This window comes from Anolis sagrei, chromosome 3 (assembly GCF_037176765.1).
Source record: "Anolis sagrei isolate rAnoSag1 chromosome 3, rAnoSag1.mat, whole genome shotgun sequence".
NCBI classification, from domain to species: Eukaryota; Metazoa; Chordata; class Lepidosauria; order Squamata; family Dactyloidae; genus Anolis; species Anolis sagrei.
Window position 1 is genome coordinate 106,470,328 of NC_090023.1, and position 20,322 is coordinate 106,490,649.

The following is a 20,322-nucleotide window of genomic DNA, read 5'->3' on the forward strand; positions in this document are numbered from 1 at the left end:
GTAGAAGAGCCATTTGGAACAACAATTTCAACAATAGCAACAAAATAATATCCAAGAAGTTCTCCATCAATTCTACTTAAAGTGGCGGTCCCTGAGTCATTGGTTGTCAGTACCTGGTGAGTTTCCTTGAAAGAAAGAAACAAATGGTCACAAATATGGTATCAGTCTCTGGCACACTGGAAAAAAAATTACAGGTCCTTGCATGGTTTAAGATAGTTTAAGAAGTATTGCTGATATAAAATAATATTAAAGCAGAATGGGTCACTTGTGGCATTTACATGTTGGAATTCATCCAGTCCTCATAGTCAATTGTGAGAATGATGAGTGGTGCAGTTTAGCAACATCTGTATCCCACCTCTGCATTAAAGACACTTACCTGGGAATTAATAATACGCATGGTAGTTTTATTTCCAACATCTCTTTCATAACCTCGGGTTGGAGCTGAATTGAATCGTAGAACTGCCTCATGGGAATCTAAAGGCAGAGAAGAACTATATTTAGATGCGTTTGTGTATACATGGCTACTTGGGGATAAATGTTACCATACCCAATAGATTACTTTATATGGTAAGTTTGTTTAGAACTTGTTTTTCTAAAAAAACTTACCCTACCCTTCAAGAAAATGCAAATATCATGTATCTGTTATGTGCTGCTGCACTGTTCAACCCACTGAACATTCAGATATTAATGTAAGGGAAGTTGGTTAAGCTTTCAAAATTAATACAGAAATATTAACGGTTCACATAACAAAACACTGTTCCTTTATTATACACAACATTTCCATGTATGCAAAGATAATAAATGGCAACATCTAACTGTAGTTCAGTTGCTTCTCCATTCCAAATTATTTTCTAATTTGTTATTTACTTCTTTAAAACTACTCATAAAAATTGTTAGCCAGAATGAATAAATTTAGCACAACAAACATAAAAATGTCTATTTAATGTTAAATATATTTTTTTCAGTATTTTCATTTCAATATCTTTCTCATCAATTTTAATTTTAGGATTATAATCATTTTCATATTTATGATAAGAACGTTTTAGAAATGATGCTGCGAAATAACTGTATGTCCCTGTGTTAGGAGCACACCATGTCTTAGCACTGTATTGTAAAAATGCCATGCTGTCTTTTGTCTTTATTATCTGTGGATGCTCATGACAGAAGAAAAGATAAGAGGGCTCAATGTAACAGTTAAGTAAAATTCAAAACTGTGACAAATTTCTTTTTTGTAAAATCATTGTAAGCCTTAACATTCATAACTGTGTAGAATTTATAGCTGACAAACAGAAGAGGGCACCAAAGGTCTACTGCTAAGCATGGGAATCATAGGATTTTCCAATTTTTTCATGAATTCTGTACAATAGTTAGCCATGTTTTTTTCCCCAGGCATCAAATAGTCAACTTCATCTGAAAAATATATTTAATCCTGCTCGGTCTCTCCAGTCAGGTTTGGTGATAACTTTGGTGATAAAATCATCTTCAAAAACTCCTAAAGGAAGTCCAGCTGTAAGAGGTGAGTGCCAATGTGTTCTTCTCAATTCATTCTGAATGGAAAGCTGGCTGTTTTTACGTATGAGTTATTTCTGAATGTGTGTCCTAGGATTCTTTTCTTAAGTTTAAACCAATATTGCACCACTTTGGGCAAAGTCAGGGGGTGCTCCATAGTTTGCTGGAAACTCTGGAATATCCCATGGCTTCAGGGCGGTCTGGATAGCTAAATCAGGTCCTATTCGGCCTGATTCACTCTTCAAAGTGGGCACTGGCTTCATCATTCTTTCCTTATGTTTATCAGCACAGGGAATGGGGATGGATTGTGCCTTTGTTACCACCATAGCCACTACAAGACTCCCTTTGAGCTCCTAGCCATCACGGAAGCTTTTGCTGACATCGGAATAGGTACTGGTGATCTAATGAGGGAGGGGTATGATCTTCTTCTCTCCTCCTGTTCATGCAGGAGGCTCTGTCAATGTCAGAACAGAATGTCTACACAACCAAAAAGGAAGGAGATTACCCTCTCCATCATATTGATTGCAAGTGCCACATTTTGATGTCAGAAGAGCTGTCCGCAACAGCCAGGAGCTTGTATAGAACTCCATGGCTGGATGGGAGGTGGTGGTGACACAGAGGAGATAAGATAAATACTGACCTATGGAGCAATGTGCCAAATCCAAGGTTGCTTCAGGGCATATTTGCACTGAATAGATGTGGCCTTAGTTAGTGAAAAATAAAATATTTATCTGTGCTTAGAAAGGAATTCAGAAAAAGTAATTATTAAAAAGTTTGAAACCTCATTACCTCAAAATTAGTTGCCATCCTAGCTACACGTCGTTGTTCAAAAGTAACTGAAACAGTTATTTTGTGGGAAAACACACCAAAATCGTTTTATATATAACATAAAGTGGGAATAGTTAGAAGTGGACATTTTTTAAGAAAATGGGTGTTAGCAACATTAAAGGAAGAATATATGTAGGTACTGATCTTTTTCATCTATCAGTCCCCATTCTCTATGACCAAAGGAGGAAAAGGATGTAGAGGTGACAAACCAGGAAGCCCCAAAGGACCTTTTAAAAAAAAAAAAAACTTTCCAGGCTAGTAAAGGATGGAAAAGAGCAGCTATCTGTGAAGTGCAGCTGAAGGAATGGTGAGTGGATGAGGAAGTTGATGTGTGTTTCACAATTCTCTTAGGCCCTGTCTAGACAGACCCAATACTCATGATAGGTTTGAGATTAGCCTGAGGTTTCCAAATGATACCTCAGGTTAATCCGGATTAATCAAGGGTAAACCAGAATTTCCAAATTTACCCTGGATTTTTTTTTAAAAAAACACCTGAAAAGATCTGGACCTTACTGCAAAGTCTGTATCTTTTCAGGTGTTGGGCCTGTGGGAACTGACTCTCAGGACCGCCTTCCATGATCTCAGGGAGCCAATCCCCATTGCCATCCCAGTTTTACTCCTCCTCTCCCCACTATCAATTTACCCTCCAAACTTACTGAATGAGTCTAGCTGCGTATTCAGGTCCTTGGGGAAAGTATCTGACACAACATTTTGAGATTTCCCCTCTCCCCTCTCCAAAGCTCCTGACACGTCATTTGCAGTAAGGTACTGATTATTATTATTATTATTATTATTATTATTATTATTATTTCGGTTACTTCTACCCCGCCCTTCTCACCCCGGAGGGGACTCAGGGCGGCTTACAAAGGCACAATTCGATGTCGGCATCAACATAACAGTAGAATAAAAACAATAAAGCAGCAATTAAACAATTAACAATCAGTTTCTGCATTGCAACAATAAAACCAATAAAACAATAGAACTGATTTCACCTAATTAACCCTCAGCGTTCGCCATCTCATAGTCCAAATTCCAATTCCACTTTGTCCGTTCTGTCAGTCCTAGTCATCTGATTGTCCTTATCTAGTTGTCAAGATTGCCCGAAGGCCTGGTCCCACAACCATATTTTTAATTTCCTCCTGAAGGAGAGTAGGGATGTTGATGACCTAATTTCCCCCGGGAGTGAGTTCCACAGGTGAGGGGCCACCACTGAGAAGGCCCTGCTCCTTGTCTCCACCAACCTCACTTGTGATAGCGGTGGGTTCGAGAGCAGGGCCTCCCCAGATGATCTCAAACTCCGGGGTGGGACGTAGAGGGAGATGCGTTTGGACAGATACGCTGGACCGGAACCGTATAGGGTTTTGTAGGTCAAAACCAGCACCTTGAATTGTGCTCGGAACTGAACCGGCAGCCAGTGGAGCTGACACAGCAGGTGGTGTGCTCCCTGTATGACGCTCCGGTGAGTAATCTGGCTGCCGCTCGCTGGACCAGTTGAAGTTTCCGAACAGTCTTCAAGGGCAACCCCACGTAGAGTGTGTTGCAGTAATCTATTTGGGATGTACTGATCTTTTCAGGTGTGGATGGCATGATTTTAATATGAAATGTTATGTTTATAAATGTTTAATATGTTTTTAATTTAAATCTAATTTAATTTTTTTGAAATTGCATGTGCTTAAGGCACTGAATAATTGCCTCTGTGTAAGCTGCCTTGAGTCCCCTTCAGAGTAGAGAAAAGGAGAGTATAAATAGAGTAAATAAATAAATAAATAAATAACTTCCGCTATTTTTTTGTAGTATCAAGTGCTATGAGTGAGGGAACTGCTAAATGGATCTAATGGAAAGAGACCATTAAGAATTTGGATAGAAAAAATTGTTGCACTTCAGTCTTTCTACTAAAAACAGCTGAATAGGTAGGAGGAAGGTAGGTACGGGGAAGAAAGACTAGTTTGAGGCAGGTATCTTTAAATTAAACTGGATGGTGTATGCTGTGTGTGTATACTGTCATGGAGAGAAGCAGGTTGGCTGGGAGATTCTAGTTGTAATTAAAATGTTTTCTAAACTCTGTTCATACACATGGTAGGAAACAGATAAAAATAAACCCACATACTTGTCTGTGAATAAGCTCTTTTGCACTTAACATGGGGGTTTCCTTCTAAGTAAACAAGCTACATGGTGTGTATCTTCCTTGACAAGCTCAGGAAAATAAAAGGAGCAGTCCATTTATTTTCAAGGCTGTCTACTTTTTCAATCCCCCAAACTGCTAAAGCAGCTCTTGCCTATATGTGTGTCAAATATTAAGTAATCCCACAAGGGACAAAAAAAATTATAAATGCAATCTGTTCCAAAAGGGAGCCAATTTAGAGCAAAAAAAAAAAGTAGCTTTAAAAAAATGATCCAGAAGTGAGTGCTACAGGCATTACCACATTGCAGCAAAGACAAAGATCCATTTGGCACGTTAATGACCCCCAAATTTATTACAGCATAACGTTTTATGGAATCGAGTCTACTTATTCAGATTTTAATGGTTATAATATATGGGAGAACTGAAGACAGTGATGTCACAAGGAAAATAAATGAAAATTTTAATAAAATTTAAAAAATAGTAGTCACCACAGTTAATAATACCATGGGCATTCCAATTATTTTCTGCATTTCATTCTTCATGAGCTTATTGTTTATAATGGCATTTCTCACCCCACCCCCCAACTCCTCCTATATATGTATACTCAAAGTAATACTTAGGACTGGGAACCAAACTGGAAATCATATTTTTTTCATTTCTTCATACACATGTAATTAAATTGATTTCAATTACTATTTTGAATGCATGTATTATAAAATAATTGGAGCATTATTGGCTGGTTGCTTATAGACTGCCTACAATATTTCAGGTGTTTTGAATCTGAAATTCTTAACCATAATTCTAAAGCTTTGTAAGACCATGCTTTATAAAAATACAATCCTAAAACCATATCTGGAGAAGAGGATGACCACATGAAATCTTTCTGACTAACATGCAAAGAATTGCCCATTTTAGGCCTCTTAAAGATACGTTATAAATTTTGGTTTGTTGAACCAAAGGAACTGTTTCTACATGATGTTTGTTAATCAAGTCAGGTTCAATTTATGGAAACTCTATGAACAAGAGACTTCTAAGACATTGTGCCATCAACAGCCATCCTCAAGGCTGAGGCTTTGGTGCCTAAGACCATATCTACATGGCCAAAATAGACTCTCCGCTTAACTTCTGCAAGGAGTTCAAATGACACACGGCTGGATTCATGGCAGAAGCATTGCATCTGTCATTAAAGTGGGTCAAGAGAACACTAGCTGCATCAGATCATCTCCAGAGTGACTTATTTGGGTAAGTGTAGATATAGTCTGAGTCTATTCACCTGCTTTTCTTGTAACATAATGTAAAATCAGATGTTAAAAATTCCTGTTTCCAGATAGCCATATTATTTTTTCAGTGTGTATAAAGAACGATCTTTCACATTAAAAAGAGCCACAATGTTCATGCAATCAATGTATGTATTCCATTTTAAAAAAAACAAAAAACAACATTTCAGGATGTGTGAATACTGTGTGATAACTATACACAAAATTCTCACCACTGTGTTATTTTTCTTGGCTGGGCTTCCTGTGTGTGTTGGAAAACCCAAATGCTTTAGCCATGAATATTCTTTCAAATCCAAATATGATTTGCTTTGCACCCTGGCTCTGTTACTTCCTTTCTGTTGAGTCTATCTCTCATATCTATAATCTTATGCACACAATTTAGAATAGGCTCTATCAATTGCCTTGGGAGACTTGCAACTGAGTAAATCTACACAGGATCTTGCAGTACAGATTATATTGCATGGGGGGGGGGGGGGGAGCCAGCTGCTGAAAGGGTCAAAGTCTGGTTGTATATTTTTCTAAGTTGACCAGAATAGTCTTAAGGAGAAACATTTGAGAAATTTCCCCAGTTACTCTTTTTAAAGACAAAAGAAGGACAACACTTCAGATGAACACATGCCTTTAAGACTGGCTAAAAATAAGTGAAACACCAGGAATGTTAGAATATAGCATTTCATCATACAATATCATGGCTAAAATCCTGTTGGTGAGCTACACTAGAGGTTGCACTTTTCCAAGTGGTAATGTGAAAGAGAAATACATTCTACCAGTGTAGTGCACCAACAGGATTCCAGCTCAATTGTCTTTCTTTCTACAATGAAAAACAAGGCTTGGCCAAACAAGACTAGCAGGCAGTCTGCCATGGAGTGAATGTGACAGCGCACAACCTCATATTGGCTTCAAAACTATTCTAAGAGAGACGTGATGGCTTCACATTTATACCCAATTAGCTTATGGCAAATGTGAAAAGGCAGCCATTCCTGAACATCTGCTGCAGGAAGCTATCTTGTTCTCCAGAGTCTTCTTAGCCACCGATTCAAGCTTCTGCATAAAGAGAGAGGAAGCCCACTGTGGATTTATGAAACCGTGATAAGAGGATGGACTGAGACAGACTACAGCTTGTGAGATAGGGCTAAAGACAGAAGAACTGTCCTGGGATATATGTGCACTTTCCACTGTGTTCTTAATTCTGAATTAATCAAGACGAGACACTCTACTTCCATACCTCTCAATGAACAGTATACAATATTCTCCAAATTAGCCTGTGCTTTAAAAAGATGGGTTGGGAAGGGTTAGTGGAATGCATTCTTTATTCTGTGTGTTTATACAAAATACTGCTTAATGAGTATTTTGCTGATAGGAAACATACAAGGGCTAAACTGCTCTGGGATTGGTGGTTATAAGCATTTAAATTGATTCTGACTTATGGCAACACAATCCCAGGATTTTATTAGCAGGAATTGTGGGGTTTTTTTGGGTTGGGGATGCTATTACTTTCAGGCCGAAAGAGTGTGACCTGCCCAAGGTCACCCAGTGGGCTTCCAAAATTGAGCAAGCTTCTGGCCTTTGTGTGTATGGATGGATCTGGTCTAGGATCAGGGTCATCATACAAGGTCAAACCTTATCCTGCTTATGTATGTGTTTTTTTAAACTCCACCCCCAATGTGGGGGCTATGAAGAAGAAGAAGAAGGAGAATGCTTAACTGGCATCAGTGGGGTAGCAGTGCTTCTGAAATAAAACCAGATTGGCGGGATGAGGTTCAAACCTCTTAGTCATGCATCATAGCCCTAATCTAGACCAGAGCAAGATGTATGAAAAGAAGAATCTTAAATGACAGCATAGATAGCTGCTGAGAAAACAGAGAAGTTTGGGATACCACAAAATGTGGAAAGGGTAGTGTTCTTCTTCAGCACAATAAAGGGACTAGCAAGAAAGAAAAGGCTGAACTCTGGATAATGTATACCTTACAGACAGAAATACTAACTAATAGTAAAAAAATCTTTTGGCCCAGATGTATTTTCATATCCTTAATACTAAAACTGGGAGAACTTTTGAAAAAAAATGTGTTCCCAGTGGGAACCCGAAGTATCTATGATATAATTGAGAAAAGGAGTACAGTACTAGGTAACTGATTTTTAAAAGAAAAAAAAATGGAAAGATTATAATCAGTGACAACATACTGTGAGAAGGGAGAAAAATATATAGCTATTTCATTACAGTAGTTTGAAAAGCAGTAGGAGATCTCTCAGAACTGGAGGTTATTCTATTTTGATTTTCAGTGCCAGGACAACATGGCCCTTGTGTTGAGGAGGCGGGCTAAGGACCTAATCACATGTAGTGCTGGAATTGCCACAGATTGTGGTGAATCCGACAGTGACCGGGGACACCACCCGGCTTCCCTCTTACCTCATCCCATGGGGGAAGCGTCTGCTGCCCGGCTTTCCCCCATACACCCCAGTGTAAAATGGGAAGTCTCCCGTGTTGCCTCAGCAGAGGCATACACTGATTCCTCTTTAGTTATGCGACAGAGCCCCTCCAGAAATAGCTGAATGTCATGGGATGGGAGCCAATGTGTTCTGTCACAAAACTAATGAGGAACTGGTGTTGCCTCCAAAATTTACCCTGCCTGATATCAGCTTGATAATGATAGCAATTTGAAAGAAATACTGAAATTTAAAGGGGAAACCACCTGAATAAAATTTTGGTCCTTGTCTGCTTCCTGGTGTGTTTTTAATTTAAGGGCTTTGGGTGGGGGTTGGGAAGGGGGTGGGTGTCCTCCTCACTTCTCTGGGCTTTTGGAAGCCCAAAGAAGCAAGATGGGTATGGGGACTGACCACGGGGACTACCTGGAATCAGTCCTCAGAAGGCCCATACCCTATCAGACCAGGGTCTTTCAGGAACACCTGAGTCTAATTGGGTATCTAATCAATTCAGGCAAGGCAGGGTTTTCCTGCTTTGTCACAAATTAATCGTCTTTACTTGAGACCGAGTGTCTGCATTTTGGGCCCTATCTGGAAGGACCCTGAGACATCTGAGGTAACCTTGCCAAATTGCTCTCACTTTAGCTCCGTGCAACAAATCCTAATTCAAAATACACTTTTGAGAAGTCTACAGGTGAGCATGAGGGGGTGACCTTGGAGCATATTTCTTTTCTTTCTTACTCAAAACATTAATCAAGTCATCTGAGTACAGGAGACTTTACTTCACATCTGTCTGTCTAGATATTCAAGACAGGAAAAAAATAGTGTATTGCCAACCTTTGGAAGTCACTATCACAACATCTTGAGCTTTTAAAGATAGTGTTAGAAAACAAGCCCAGCAGTGCCATCAAACCTTGGTGAGATTTGCCACCATTAGAGGCATATCCACACTGCACAATTATGTCTATTGTGATTTCCATGGCTCTGTGCTATGGAAATTTGGGGTTTGTAGTTTGTTGAGATACATATAGTTTTCTATTAGACAACTTTGAGTGCACTTCCCTCAACCACAGTACTAAAATTATTTAGCACAGAATGTTAAGTACCTCAGCACACTGTAGGATGGATCCCAGTGGCACAATGGGTTAAACCCATGTGCTGGAAGAACTGCTGACCGAAAGGTCGGTGGTTCGAATCTGGGGAGCAAGGTGAGCTCCCACCTGTCAGCTCCAGTTCTCATGCGGGGACATGAGAGAAGCCTCCCATAGGATGGTAAAACATCCAGGTGTCCCCTGAGCAATGTCCTTGCAGATAGCCAATTATCTCAGGTCACTCCTGACATGGAAAAGCGCTATAATTTGTCATATATTTAGAGGCATGACAAATTCTGAATACTCACTGCTGGCAAGGGCTTCCAGCTCCACCCAATAGTTTCTAAGCAGCAAAATGCCACCCATAGGAAGAAACAGGATGTTGGGACAAGATATGCCTTTATCCTGGTCTTGCAGGACTCCTATTGGGTTCTTATGAAAGGTCCACCATGCATGAGCAGGAGACTAAGTGTTCCAGCCACGCAGCTGCCCAAACACCCTCACTTACCGATTTCCTCCCCTAGAGAAGAGTTCAGTATGGCACCGGCAGACATCACGACAGCACAGCTTCCAAACCCATCTGGATATAGTTTACTCAGAGAAATCTGGGGCACATGTTTTTCCCATCCAAGGATAGAGAAGGGGGCTTCTTTGCCATCAATGGTTCGGATGTTCACCCGTGCCTTGAGCTCACAGAAGAGCTGTTCAGAAGTCAGCTTGGAGTTTCGCTTCCCTCTAAACCGCACTCCGTGCTTATTGGTATTCAGGTAATCTTTCATTGCTTTCTGGAGGCGAGGATTCAGCATCTTGGAGGAGACATCCCCTTTCCAAAGCCTGTACAGGAACGATTTTGACATTGTAGAATATATTCCATCCCACTCATCAGACTCTTCAAACATTTGGCTTCTTCTGTGTCTTGTGTGCCTTCTCTTTATCTTCCTTTGATAGAGCCAATTATTCTGCAAAGCCTTTCTCGTCTGATCCTCCCCCTCTGCAGAGATTAATTTCACTATTTGCTGAACACTGCTCTGTGACTGAGGCTGACCAGCAGCAAATAAATAATCACTATCCCTTTGATAAAAAGCACTTTTTGATTTTCTACTTAATTGGGAAGGGAAAAATTCTTCCTCGCTTTCAAAGTCATCCTCTAAGTCAGTCCACTTTTTAATGCTCCCAGTTCCTGATTTAAATGAGTCTAAGGCATCATCACTGAGCAGCACTTCATTCCCAACTGCTGTTTCGGAAAAGGATGGGTCATGTATGGCTCCCATGATAGCTCTCTGTTTGCCCTGAATAGGCAGAAGCCTTTTAGTCTCAATGTAAGAAAAAGAACTGGGAACTGCATCAGCAGTGTTACTATCTGTGAAATAGATGAAGATCACCAGGAATAGGAGGCCCCATGCAAATATTCCAAACAGCATTACTTGTTTCCATTGCTTCAGGTTAGGTTTCATGGCAATGTCTGTGCCAATCCCTCTGTACCTTAAAGGTCTGGTAAAGGAAAGTCAAACCTGGAAGGAGAAAAACAAATATATATGAAGCTCTCTATGTAGCACAGAAACATACAAAGCAGAAGAACTATAATGACAAATGCTAATGATAATGACAAAAGAACTATAATGACAAATCCACTGCCCAGGGAGCTCTAGATGTAAGACAGGACTATACATGTTTTCATTAAAAACCCAATATATATTAAGTGTAAAGATCTGTGCAAAGATCTCTATTTCTAAGATGGGAACCTGGTAAAAAAAAAAGGTTAATAATTTGTTAGTGTGTTCTTACTGAGACCGATATTGAGCTCATTAACAGCTGAATTTCCCATTTCTAATCTATCTGAAATACAGAACAAACCCCTGTATCCACAGTACTCGCACCTGTGGATTTACCTGACACATCTGACAAAATATGTAATATCTAGGAAGTTTCTAGATCCTCCAAGCCATGATGTGGTAATTTCTGTCAGAAGTCATTCATTTCAATAGAATTAATTGAATTAATTGATTCCATGGTTTGTGCAGAAGCATGCCCCAAACACTGGGATTAATACTGTACAGTAAATCCTCCCCACACCTCCAAATAACATAAGTTATTTGTAGCATAACATTTTTCCACCACTGTCTTAGGTCCCATATACACTGCCATTATAATGCAGATTGAACTGGATTATATGCCAGTGTTGACTCGTATAATCCAGTTCAATGCAGTTCAGTATGCATTATACAGTTACTATATAATGAAGTTCAACTGGTAGCATATAGCAGTGTAGATGGGGCCTTAGAGGGATGCTTAAAAATACACTGAACGCATTGCTGAAAAGCCAAAATTCTAGATACATGCTAAGTATTAGCCAGGGTTTTTCGTAATACTGATGCCCTACATAAATCACAGTGTGGCAAAGTCACACATTTTTTAAGATTCCTAAGAACTAATCATATGATTCCCAGCTTGCATTAAAACAAAGAATATTCTCTAGTGAAAATATTGTGCCTAAAGAGCTTTACTGTTCCTTTGATCCCATTCAAGAAGCTGACTGCAATCCCTGTGCAACAACCCCCATTGTTTTGCAACAGGAGGCACTTTCAGTGTCTCTCAACTTTCCTCCTCTGTTTATTACAGGAGAGCTGAGTGGAGAAAAGGTCTTTATTCTTTTCAAACTTTCTTTTCTTCAGTACTTTGTATTGTTAAGGTCTCCACTGGTTTTTTAAGAAATATAAAGAAAAGGGGCAATGGGGTCACGATGGTTCAAGTTGATGTTCTACGTTAGGCACTGTTATGTTAAATAGGCTCTTTTCTCCTCCTAAAAGAAGGGAAGGGGGTATATTGTAGCTTTTCAATTAGATGTTTGTACCAGGGTTAGGAGGAGTTGTGAATTTTGAGGGCAGACTTTCCCAGGGTGTTGGGGACTCAAACTTGATGGGAAAATGAGACTGCAATTTCACTGGAAAATGTTTTAGAGCTGTTAGCTGGCAAAAGAGATTTTTTTTTTAAAAAAAAAAAAACCCTCTCCAGTACAAAGCAAGAGGGTATTTCTCTTCAAAGCAAGGATATACTTGCATACACAACTGTGCATTGCAGCTGCTCCATTGCTTTTTAATATTTTCCAATGTATAATTATAACAACCTCTTTGAAGTAGAGACAGCTTTTTTTCAGAACACAACTGACTTCAGTAGAAAATGCAAACTACCTAATAACATAAAAAGAAGACAGGAGGAGAGAGAGAAAAGAAGTGTGACAGCATCTTTAATTTCTTAAAAAAAATTGCATGAGCTTTTATAGACACAAAACCACTTTTTAGGATGTAGTACCAAGTAGTATGACAACTCCTATTTATACTATTGCGGGAATGGAATAAAATGTAATACAATCCAGAAAGATGTAAATCTTGACCCACAGCATAAAGGATCATGACTAAAATGAATTAGTCTTAAAGGCATTGCCACATCTCTTTTTTTTCTTCTCAAATGAGGATTTAGTCTTCTCCAAACAGAGATAAAGGACCTAATCACTTGAGGAATTTTTTTATATCATTTTTATTGAATTTTTTTTTTTGCGTTATACAGTGAAAGAGTGGGAACACGACTGAGGATAGAAAGGGTGGGAAATGGAGAGATAGAAGTGTGCGTGGGAAGGAAGGAAAGGTTGGGGCAAGGGGGTAGTAGGGAAGGTAAGAGGGGGGAGGGGTCGAATTGTTTGACTCCCGTTCATTCCACAGGGTAGTTTCAAATGATTTTGTAATTCTTCTTGTCTTGTATTAATCTGTATTGATCTGTGTTGTTTTTCGTAGCATCCTAGATATCCAATTTGATTTGTTCTCTTATATAGTTCCCAAAATGTTTCCAATTTGTTTGTTTGTTCTTAGTGTTCTCTTAGTGTTCTCAAGAGATCACTTGAGGAATTTTTAGCATCCTAAGATGCTTCTGCCCAAGTTGAGGTATGGATGGGTATGCAGCCCATCACATGATGTCCCTCAACTCCTGACAGAGGCCCCATTCCCAACTAGTATGGAAGCATCCCAGGATGCTTCCTCATCAATATGGGAAGACTCCAATGTTGTGTTGGCTCTACTTCTGCCCCAGTTGGGCAACGCTTCCCCTGTGTGATGGGGGAAGTGTCACCCCTACAATTTTGCCATGCTTGCTGGTGAAACAGCACAAAGGACATATCGTAAATCCCTATTTACACTGACCATTTAATGCAGTTTGAAGCTAGTTTCGAACTGGGGCAGCCAGACAACAAATTCCCACCATACTGTGCAAAGGAGAGTCCTTAATGCACATCAATGCTCTGTGATTTGTGTGATTACATTCCTATGTAATAATCTGCACAACGAACCTCTTAAATCGTCAGTGTAGTTGTGCCTTAAAACGGCTATTTTTAAAAAGCTACCTAATAACATATTTCAGATCTAAATATCCACCCTGTGTGCAATTTCTTTCCACAGAAAGCTGTGTTATACAATGAATGAATCATAAAATCCTAGAATCATGGAGTTGGAAGAGATAGCATGGGCCATCTAGTCCAACCCCCTGCCATGCTAGAAAAGCACATTTAAAGTACCCCCGATAGATGGCCATCTGGCCTCCGTTTAAAAGCCTCCAAAGAAGGAGCCTCCACTATACCCCGAGGCAGAGAGTTCCACTGCTGAACAGCTCTTACTGTCGGGAAGTTCTTTCTCATATTCAGGTGGAATCTCCTCACCTGTGATTTGAACCCATTGCTTTGAGCCCTAGTTTCCAGGGCAGCTGAAAATATCCCTGCTCCCTCCTCCTTATGAGATCTTTTCACATATTTAGACATGGCTATCATGTCTCCTCTTAAACTTCTCTTCTGCAGGCTCAACTTACCCAGCTCTTTAAGACACTCCTCATAGGGCGTGGTCTCCAGACCTTTGATCATTTTAGTTGCCCTTCTCTGGACACCTTCTAGTTTGTCTATATCCCTCTTAAATTGTGGTGCCCAGAATTGGACACATTATTCCCGGTGTGGTCTAACCAAAGCAGAACAAAGAGACACCATGACTTCCCTCGATCAAGACACTATGCTCCTTCTGATGCAGCCCAAAAATCCCATTGGTTTTTTTTACTGCAGCATCACATTGTTTGCTTATGTTCAACTTGTTGTCCACGATGACTGTTTTTCACAAGTACTGTTTCCAAGCCAGGCACCACCCATTCTATATGAATGAATGAATAAATAAAATAAGCAGCCATAACTCTATGTCTTTTGTGAAGATCTCTGCACAAGATACTGGCTATTGCTTAACTAAATTTGTGTAACACAAAATCTTTGCTCCCAAAAAACAGATAATGAGATTTGGGTTATGAAAATACAACTAGCTCCCAAAAGTGAATACAAGCTGTCTTGATGGAATCATTTCTAGATATCTATTAGATTTCAGAGCTGGATGGATCTAGATAAAGCAGTAACCAGAAAGAAAATCTCTAAAGTGGGAAGACCCAGGGCCCTTCCACACTGCCCCTATATCCCAGGATCTGATCCCAGGTTTTCTGTTTATCCCAGGTTATCTGGCAGTGGGGACACATATATTCTAATTTAAAGCAGATAATCTGGGATCAAATCATGGCATATAGGACATTGTGGAAGAACTGGAAGGGACAGAAGGAGGTGTCGACTGTAGCGCATGCATCTTGCCCTCCCCCCCTTTTTCTGGTGTTGCTCTTGTAATGTCACCACGGTTAATAATGTCTGCTGGGTGGAAGTACAGATGATTTTAATTTTCTTCACTATAAAAAAAACCCTTGTCCTCTCTCACATTACAAGCCATGTAGCTGTTCATATGCAGTAGAAATGTTAACAGCAGTCTTAATAAGCACTCTGTGGTTGGAAGAAATGAAACGCAAGTGAATTGGCACAGTGGGACTATTAACTGGGAGGACAAGCAAGAAACTGTTATCCATTTCCAACTCAACCTGATCTCCTATGGAACTGATTTCTCTCTGTCCACATCACTGACTTTGGAACAATAGATAAACTGAAAAACTACAATTCAAAGCAGCATGTTTTTCTGCTCTGACATCATGTGTAACTGTGCATGACTGCAGGCATATTTTATGGCATATTAGAGCCAGAAAGCACTGCTGGGAAAAGGAGTTGCAGGTAATGAAAGAGCCATTGAGTGTCAGAAATGGCCTATGCCAGTATTTTTATGAACTGTATTAATCACATCTGCCCAAATAGGTACATATAGCTTGGGATGGACCTTGGGTCTGACTACAAACATTATACTTAAAAAGTAGATTGGAAGAATGTTTAAACATTTTGACAGGAGAAATAAATCTGAAGCCCCAGAAAACCACATCCGCCTCTGTGATTGCCTACAAGATACAGCCATTAGAAATGAAACCTTATGTTGTTGATTTTAAAGAACTTCACACTCCATATGCAATAACTCAGATATGGTCCTGGCAAGGTAGGAATAAAGGTTTCTTTTCTCTATGTCTTGAATATTTGCTGTTTCTGAATCACTTTGCACTAGCACAACAAGTGCGGAATTGAGACCAAGTTAAATTGCTTTTTTGAAAATTAAGACAGCTAAGCTTGTAGACATGAGAACACAGAAATCATTGTCCACAAAGCATTTCACTATCAACTAGAAGAGTTCAATAATAATTTTAACAAGAATAAAATGTTAACAGCCTTCCAAACAGAAAATAAAAATGTATGGAGTCACAGTGTAAAAATGCCTGTTGTTGTTGCTGTTGCTATGTTCCTTCAAATCATTTTTGATCTATGGCAAACCTACCACAGGATTTTCTTGGCAAGATTTGTTTGGGTTGGGTTGGTTTGTCTTCCTTTGGAGCTGAGAGAATGTGACTTGCCCAAAAGCACGTTGAGTGGAGATTTAAACTCTGGTTTCCATAGCCAAATGCTCAAACTACTATACCACTTTTTCTCTTTTAAAAATCTATAAATATTAGAAAACAGCCATTCCAACCAGTTTTGTCTCTTTATCATTTAATTCTTCTCTCCTTCAAAAAAATTGCAGGGTGCTCATGATGTATTATGAGATTAATCCTATACATCTTAAATTCTGGAAACTATTATCTTGAAGTTTAATATTCTGGTTTAATCCTCCTTTGTTTTATTCATATTAGTATAACTGCAGAAGGTATATTTGCAGAAATACAGTAAGAAGTGTTTTAATGCCTTAATTTCAAAAGTAAAATATCTAGAATATCAAATATTGATACTCATGTCACATAATCAGGGTGCTTCCACAGAAAAAAAAAATGCAGGTTTTAAAGGAAGGACAAAGAACCCAGGATCTGAGAAAACAGCCCCACACAGACCTGTGGGTCCTGGGATTTCTTCCCCCTCCATGCTCATAGGCTTTCTCTGTATTGGAACAAGATGGAGGATGGTAGAAGACATCCGGAACGGAACAGTCTCCACAGAGGTCAGGGAAGAAAATCACATGTTTTTGGTGAGTGCAGGATTAAACAGTGATGCAAATATGCACATTTTCCAGCCAGAATTGGGATAAAAGAGGACCTGCGTTTTTGGTCATTTCAGCAAATTGCCGTGCATTTAGTGCTAACTTCATGTAGCCATCACGCTTTTCAATTAAGAAATTCCTGTGCTTTAGGTGCTGTGCAGATGGGCCCTCCGTTATATTAGAGAGCAATACTGTGGTGATTGGGATAGGTTTGCAAGATAGGAGTAGGGAAAATTAGGGTTGTTTTTTTTTCAAAAAAGGCAGCCACATGTCTGTCTCAGGCCACTTCTACACTGTCATATAAAATCTGCTGGATTATGTGAAAGTGTAGACTCATATAATCCAGTTCAAAACAGATAAAGTGGATTGTCTGCTTTGATAATCTGGGTTATATGGCAGTGTAGAAGGGGCCTCAGATTCCCCATTTCAGACCCTACATAGGTTTCTGTTGTGGCTTCCTCAAAATTCAAACCCTGGGGTGGGATAAATGGGGAAGAGATAAATTGCTATTAGGTATGCTACTAAGTAGAAATGGAAAGCAGATGGAGCAGAATTAAATCAACATAGAAAACTCAACCTATGACCTTCATCATGCTGAAAAGCTATAACTGATTGGTCCACGAATCCTACTGATTAATTTAAAAATGTGTTTGACTTGTTAACAAATCTGTGAACTAAATAATCATTATTACAAACTTGCAGTTGGGGAAAGATGAGACTAAAAATGAAGAAATTAATCTAATGCTATACAGGACAAAAATCCTCTGCTCCACACCTTCAGTGTGAGGGACAATTATTTCACATTCCAAGCAACAGGAAGGAATGTCAGTGTGATACTCTGGAAGGAGCTACCATGTCCATAACACCTGCACAGGTCTCCAAAGTATCATAATTCCACTATCTCCAAATTTCATTGCTATCTGTAAGTAGTAAAAGGTAAGGTAAAGGTAGTCCCCTGACATTAAGTCCAGTCATGTCTGACTCTGGGGTGTGGTGCTCATCTCCATTTCTAAGCCGAAAGCCAGCGTTGTCCGTAGACACCTCCAAGGTCATGTGGCCGGCATGACTGCATGGAGTGTCGTTACCTTCCCGCCGGAGCGGTACCTATTGATCTACTCACATTTGCATGTTTTCGAACTGCTAGGTTGGCAGAAGGACCCCTGACCTAGAGGGAACATCTCTCTAGGTATTTTATGTCCTCCAGAGCAATTATATGGTATTCAAACTGTGTTGAATGAAATTGCAGAGTAAGTGGGCCTCCTGCTTGTGTTTCAACTATGAAACTTCTATTGCAGAGAGTGAATGGAAATGTAGACCTCCTGTGTCCAAGCAAGTCCAGCTGGTGGCAGGGCCTTCTATGGCCCTCTGGCAGAAATTAATAAACTATACAGTCATTTTTGTGGTTTGGAAACCTTTACCTTTGGAAACCTCTACCTCTCTGCACATGAAGCCAATATTAAGCATAAGAAATCCTCCCACCTTTTCTGGTTGTGGAGATTTCAGCTTCTTTTAAAGATGTGTGGAAAATGTTACCGGCAATTGTACTGACAGAATTAATATGCTCCGTGAAGGAGGAAGAAGTCTCATGCTGCTCCCAATGCTAGTTCCTAGAAAATCCATCTGTTTGTAAGAACTTTTTGTATTTCTGATGCAAGTTCAAAGTATATATTGTGGATTATCTGCCTTGATATTCTGGGTTATATGGCTGTGTGGAAAGGCCCTTGGATGCCTCAGACGAATCAATTTTCCAGCCCATTTTAGGGCTATGTAGATGCGGCCTATAAGACATCACAAAGTAATTTAACAAGCAACTTAATATGACAACTTGTTCAATTGTGGCCCCTTCTACACAACCATATAAAATCCCAATTATCTGCTTGCAACTGGATTATAGGGCAGTGTAGACTCATATAATCCAGTTCAAAGCAGATACTGTGGATTATCTGATTTGACAATCTGGATTATATGGCAGTGTAGAAAAAGCCTGTGTTTCAACATTTTTATTATCAGGCTTTAACCTTGATCATATTTTACCCTTACTGCAAGTTGCCATGAGATAGCTAAAATATTAAATGACTTTACAGTGTCACTGCAACCTTTCTGTTAGTCTGCTACCGAGCACAATTCAAAGTGCTGGCTTTGGCCTATAAAGCTCTAAATTGTTGTAGCTTATCTTACCTGTCCACACATATCTTTCTCTATGAACCAGCTAGGAGATTAAGATCTTCTGTGGAGGCCCTGCTCTCGGTCCCGCCTGTTCCGTCTTCCAGGAGCTTGGTTTGCATTGCCCCTTAGTTGCATGAAATAGCATCCTTTTGCATTTCTCTCAGGGTTGCTACAGTCTCAGCAGCATCCTGAGAGTTAGCCATTAACAGGGGCTTAAAGCCAGCCTGCAAAGCCTTTTGCTGTTATTGGCTTAAAAAAGTATCTCTTTGGTCCAGAGACCACCCTTTTTCCTGGGGATGAGATCTCCATTTTGGAGAAGCTCTCTTGCCTTCTTCAGTTTAGAAAAAGCCTCAGATGTGCTTGTGGTCAAGCTAGGCAGCTTGGACAGGCCATCGTGAGTACTTACCCTCTTGCCTTTGAAACTGGTGCTGAGCTCAGATAGGGGAAGATCTGCTCTTTCTAAAGATAGCAGCTCAGCACTGGGGCAGAGAATATCTTAGGATTTCTCTGCCATTGGGAGAGGCTCTATTACTTCATCCCCAAACTAACCTTGAGCTTAGATAGGGAAAGACCTGCTCTTTCTAAAAATAGCAGCTCAGGGTTAGGGTAAAGAATCCCAGGATCTTTCTACCATTGGGGGAAGTTAACTCAGCAGCTGAAGAAAAAAGGAAGGAACATCTATATAATTTCACAAGTTGACTATTTGTGTTTGTAACTTCAACAAGCTGTGCCAAGTCTGTCAAGGACTGTGAGAAATAAATGTTCTGTTTGATGTTCAAATCTGGAGTGGCCTCAGTTGCTGGGAATCCTAAGCTTCTAAGTAAGGCACCCGCAGTTCACCCAGATAAAGAGAGAAGCACATCTTAATTTTAACTTTATAGGGTCTGGGTGTGACGGCACACCGCCCCCTTCGCAGATGCATTTGGTGGGGTGTAGCGACAGGGTCTTCTCAGTGGTGGCCCCTCAGCTATGGAACTCCCTCCCAAGTGAAAACAGATTGGCCCCCCGCCTTTCTGACCTTCAGGAAAAAGCTAAAAACATGGCTGTAGGATCAAACTTTCGGCTAGCGATTTATCAATGCAATATGTAAACTCAGAATAGTGCAATGACAACTGGAATGACCTCTAACTATGGTATTGGATTGTGTGATTTCAAATCAATGGTTTTAATGTTGATATATTTTAGTGGTTGCTTTTAATGTATATGTTTATTTTGTTGGATGTATGTTTTTTGACATCGCATTGCTGCCTGTGTATGTTATCCGCTCTGAGTGCCCTACGGGGAGAAAAAGGCGGGGTAAAAATGCGCTAAATAAATAAATAAATTTATAGTTATGGAGTTATGGTCTCAACCTTAGAGTGGGGAAGGACATTATTTATGCATCGATTTATGCTGTACGTCATGATCTGCTGCGGATTTTGCAGTCACAGTGAGGTAGATTGGAGGGT

At 39.9% G+C, this 20,322-nt stretch overlaps 1 protein-coding gene across 2 annotated transcripts in view; it reads right to left on the reverse strand.

Moving 5' to 3' along the window:
- ST6GAL2 (ST6 beta-galactoside alpha-2,6-sialyltransferase 2) overlaps positions 1–20,322 on the reverse strand; it is a 73,434-nt gene that overhangs the window by 25,538 nt on the left and 27,574 nt on the right. For both annotated transcript variants that reach the window (XM_060769705.2, XM_060769704.2), the window contains exons 2-3: positions 9,757–10,759; positions 377–474 (exon numbers count right to left, since the gene is read on the reverse strand). In XM_060769705.2, coding sequence (XP_060625688.2) covers positions 377–474; positions 9,757–10,702 — 1,044 coding nt within the window. In that variant the 5' untranslated portion in view covers positions 10,703–10,759. The remainder of the gene's footprint in view (positions 1–376; positions 475–9,756; positions 10,760–20,322) is intronic.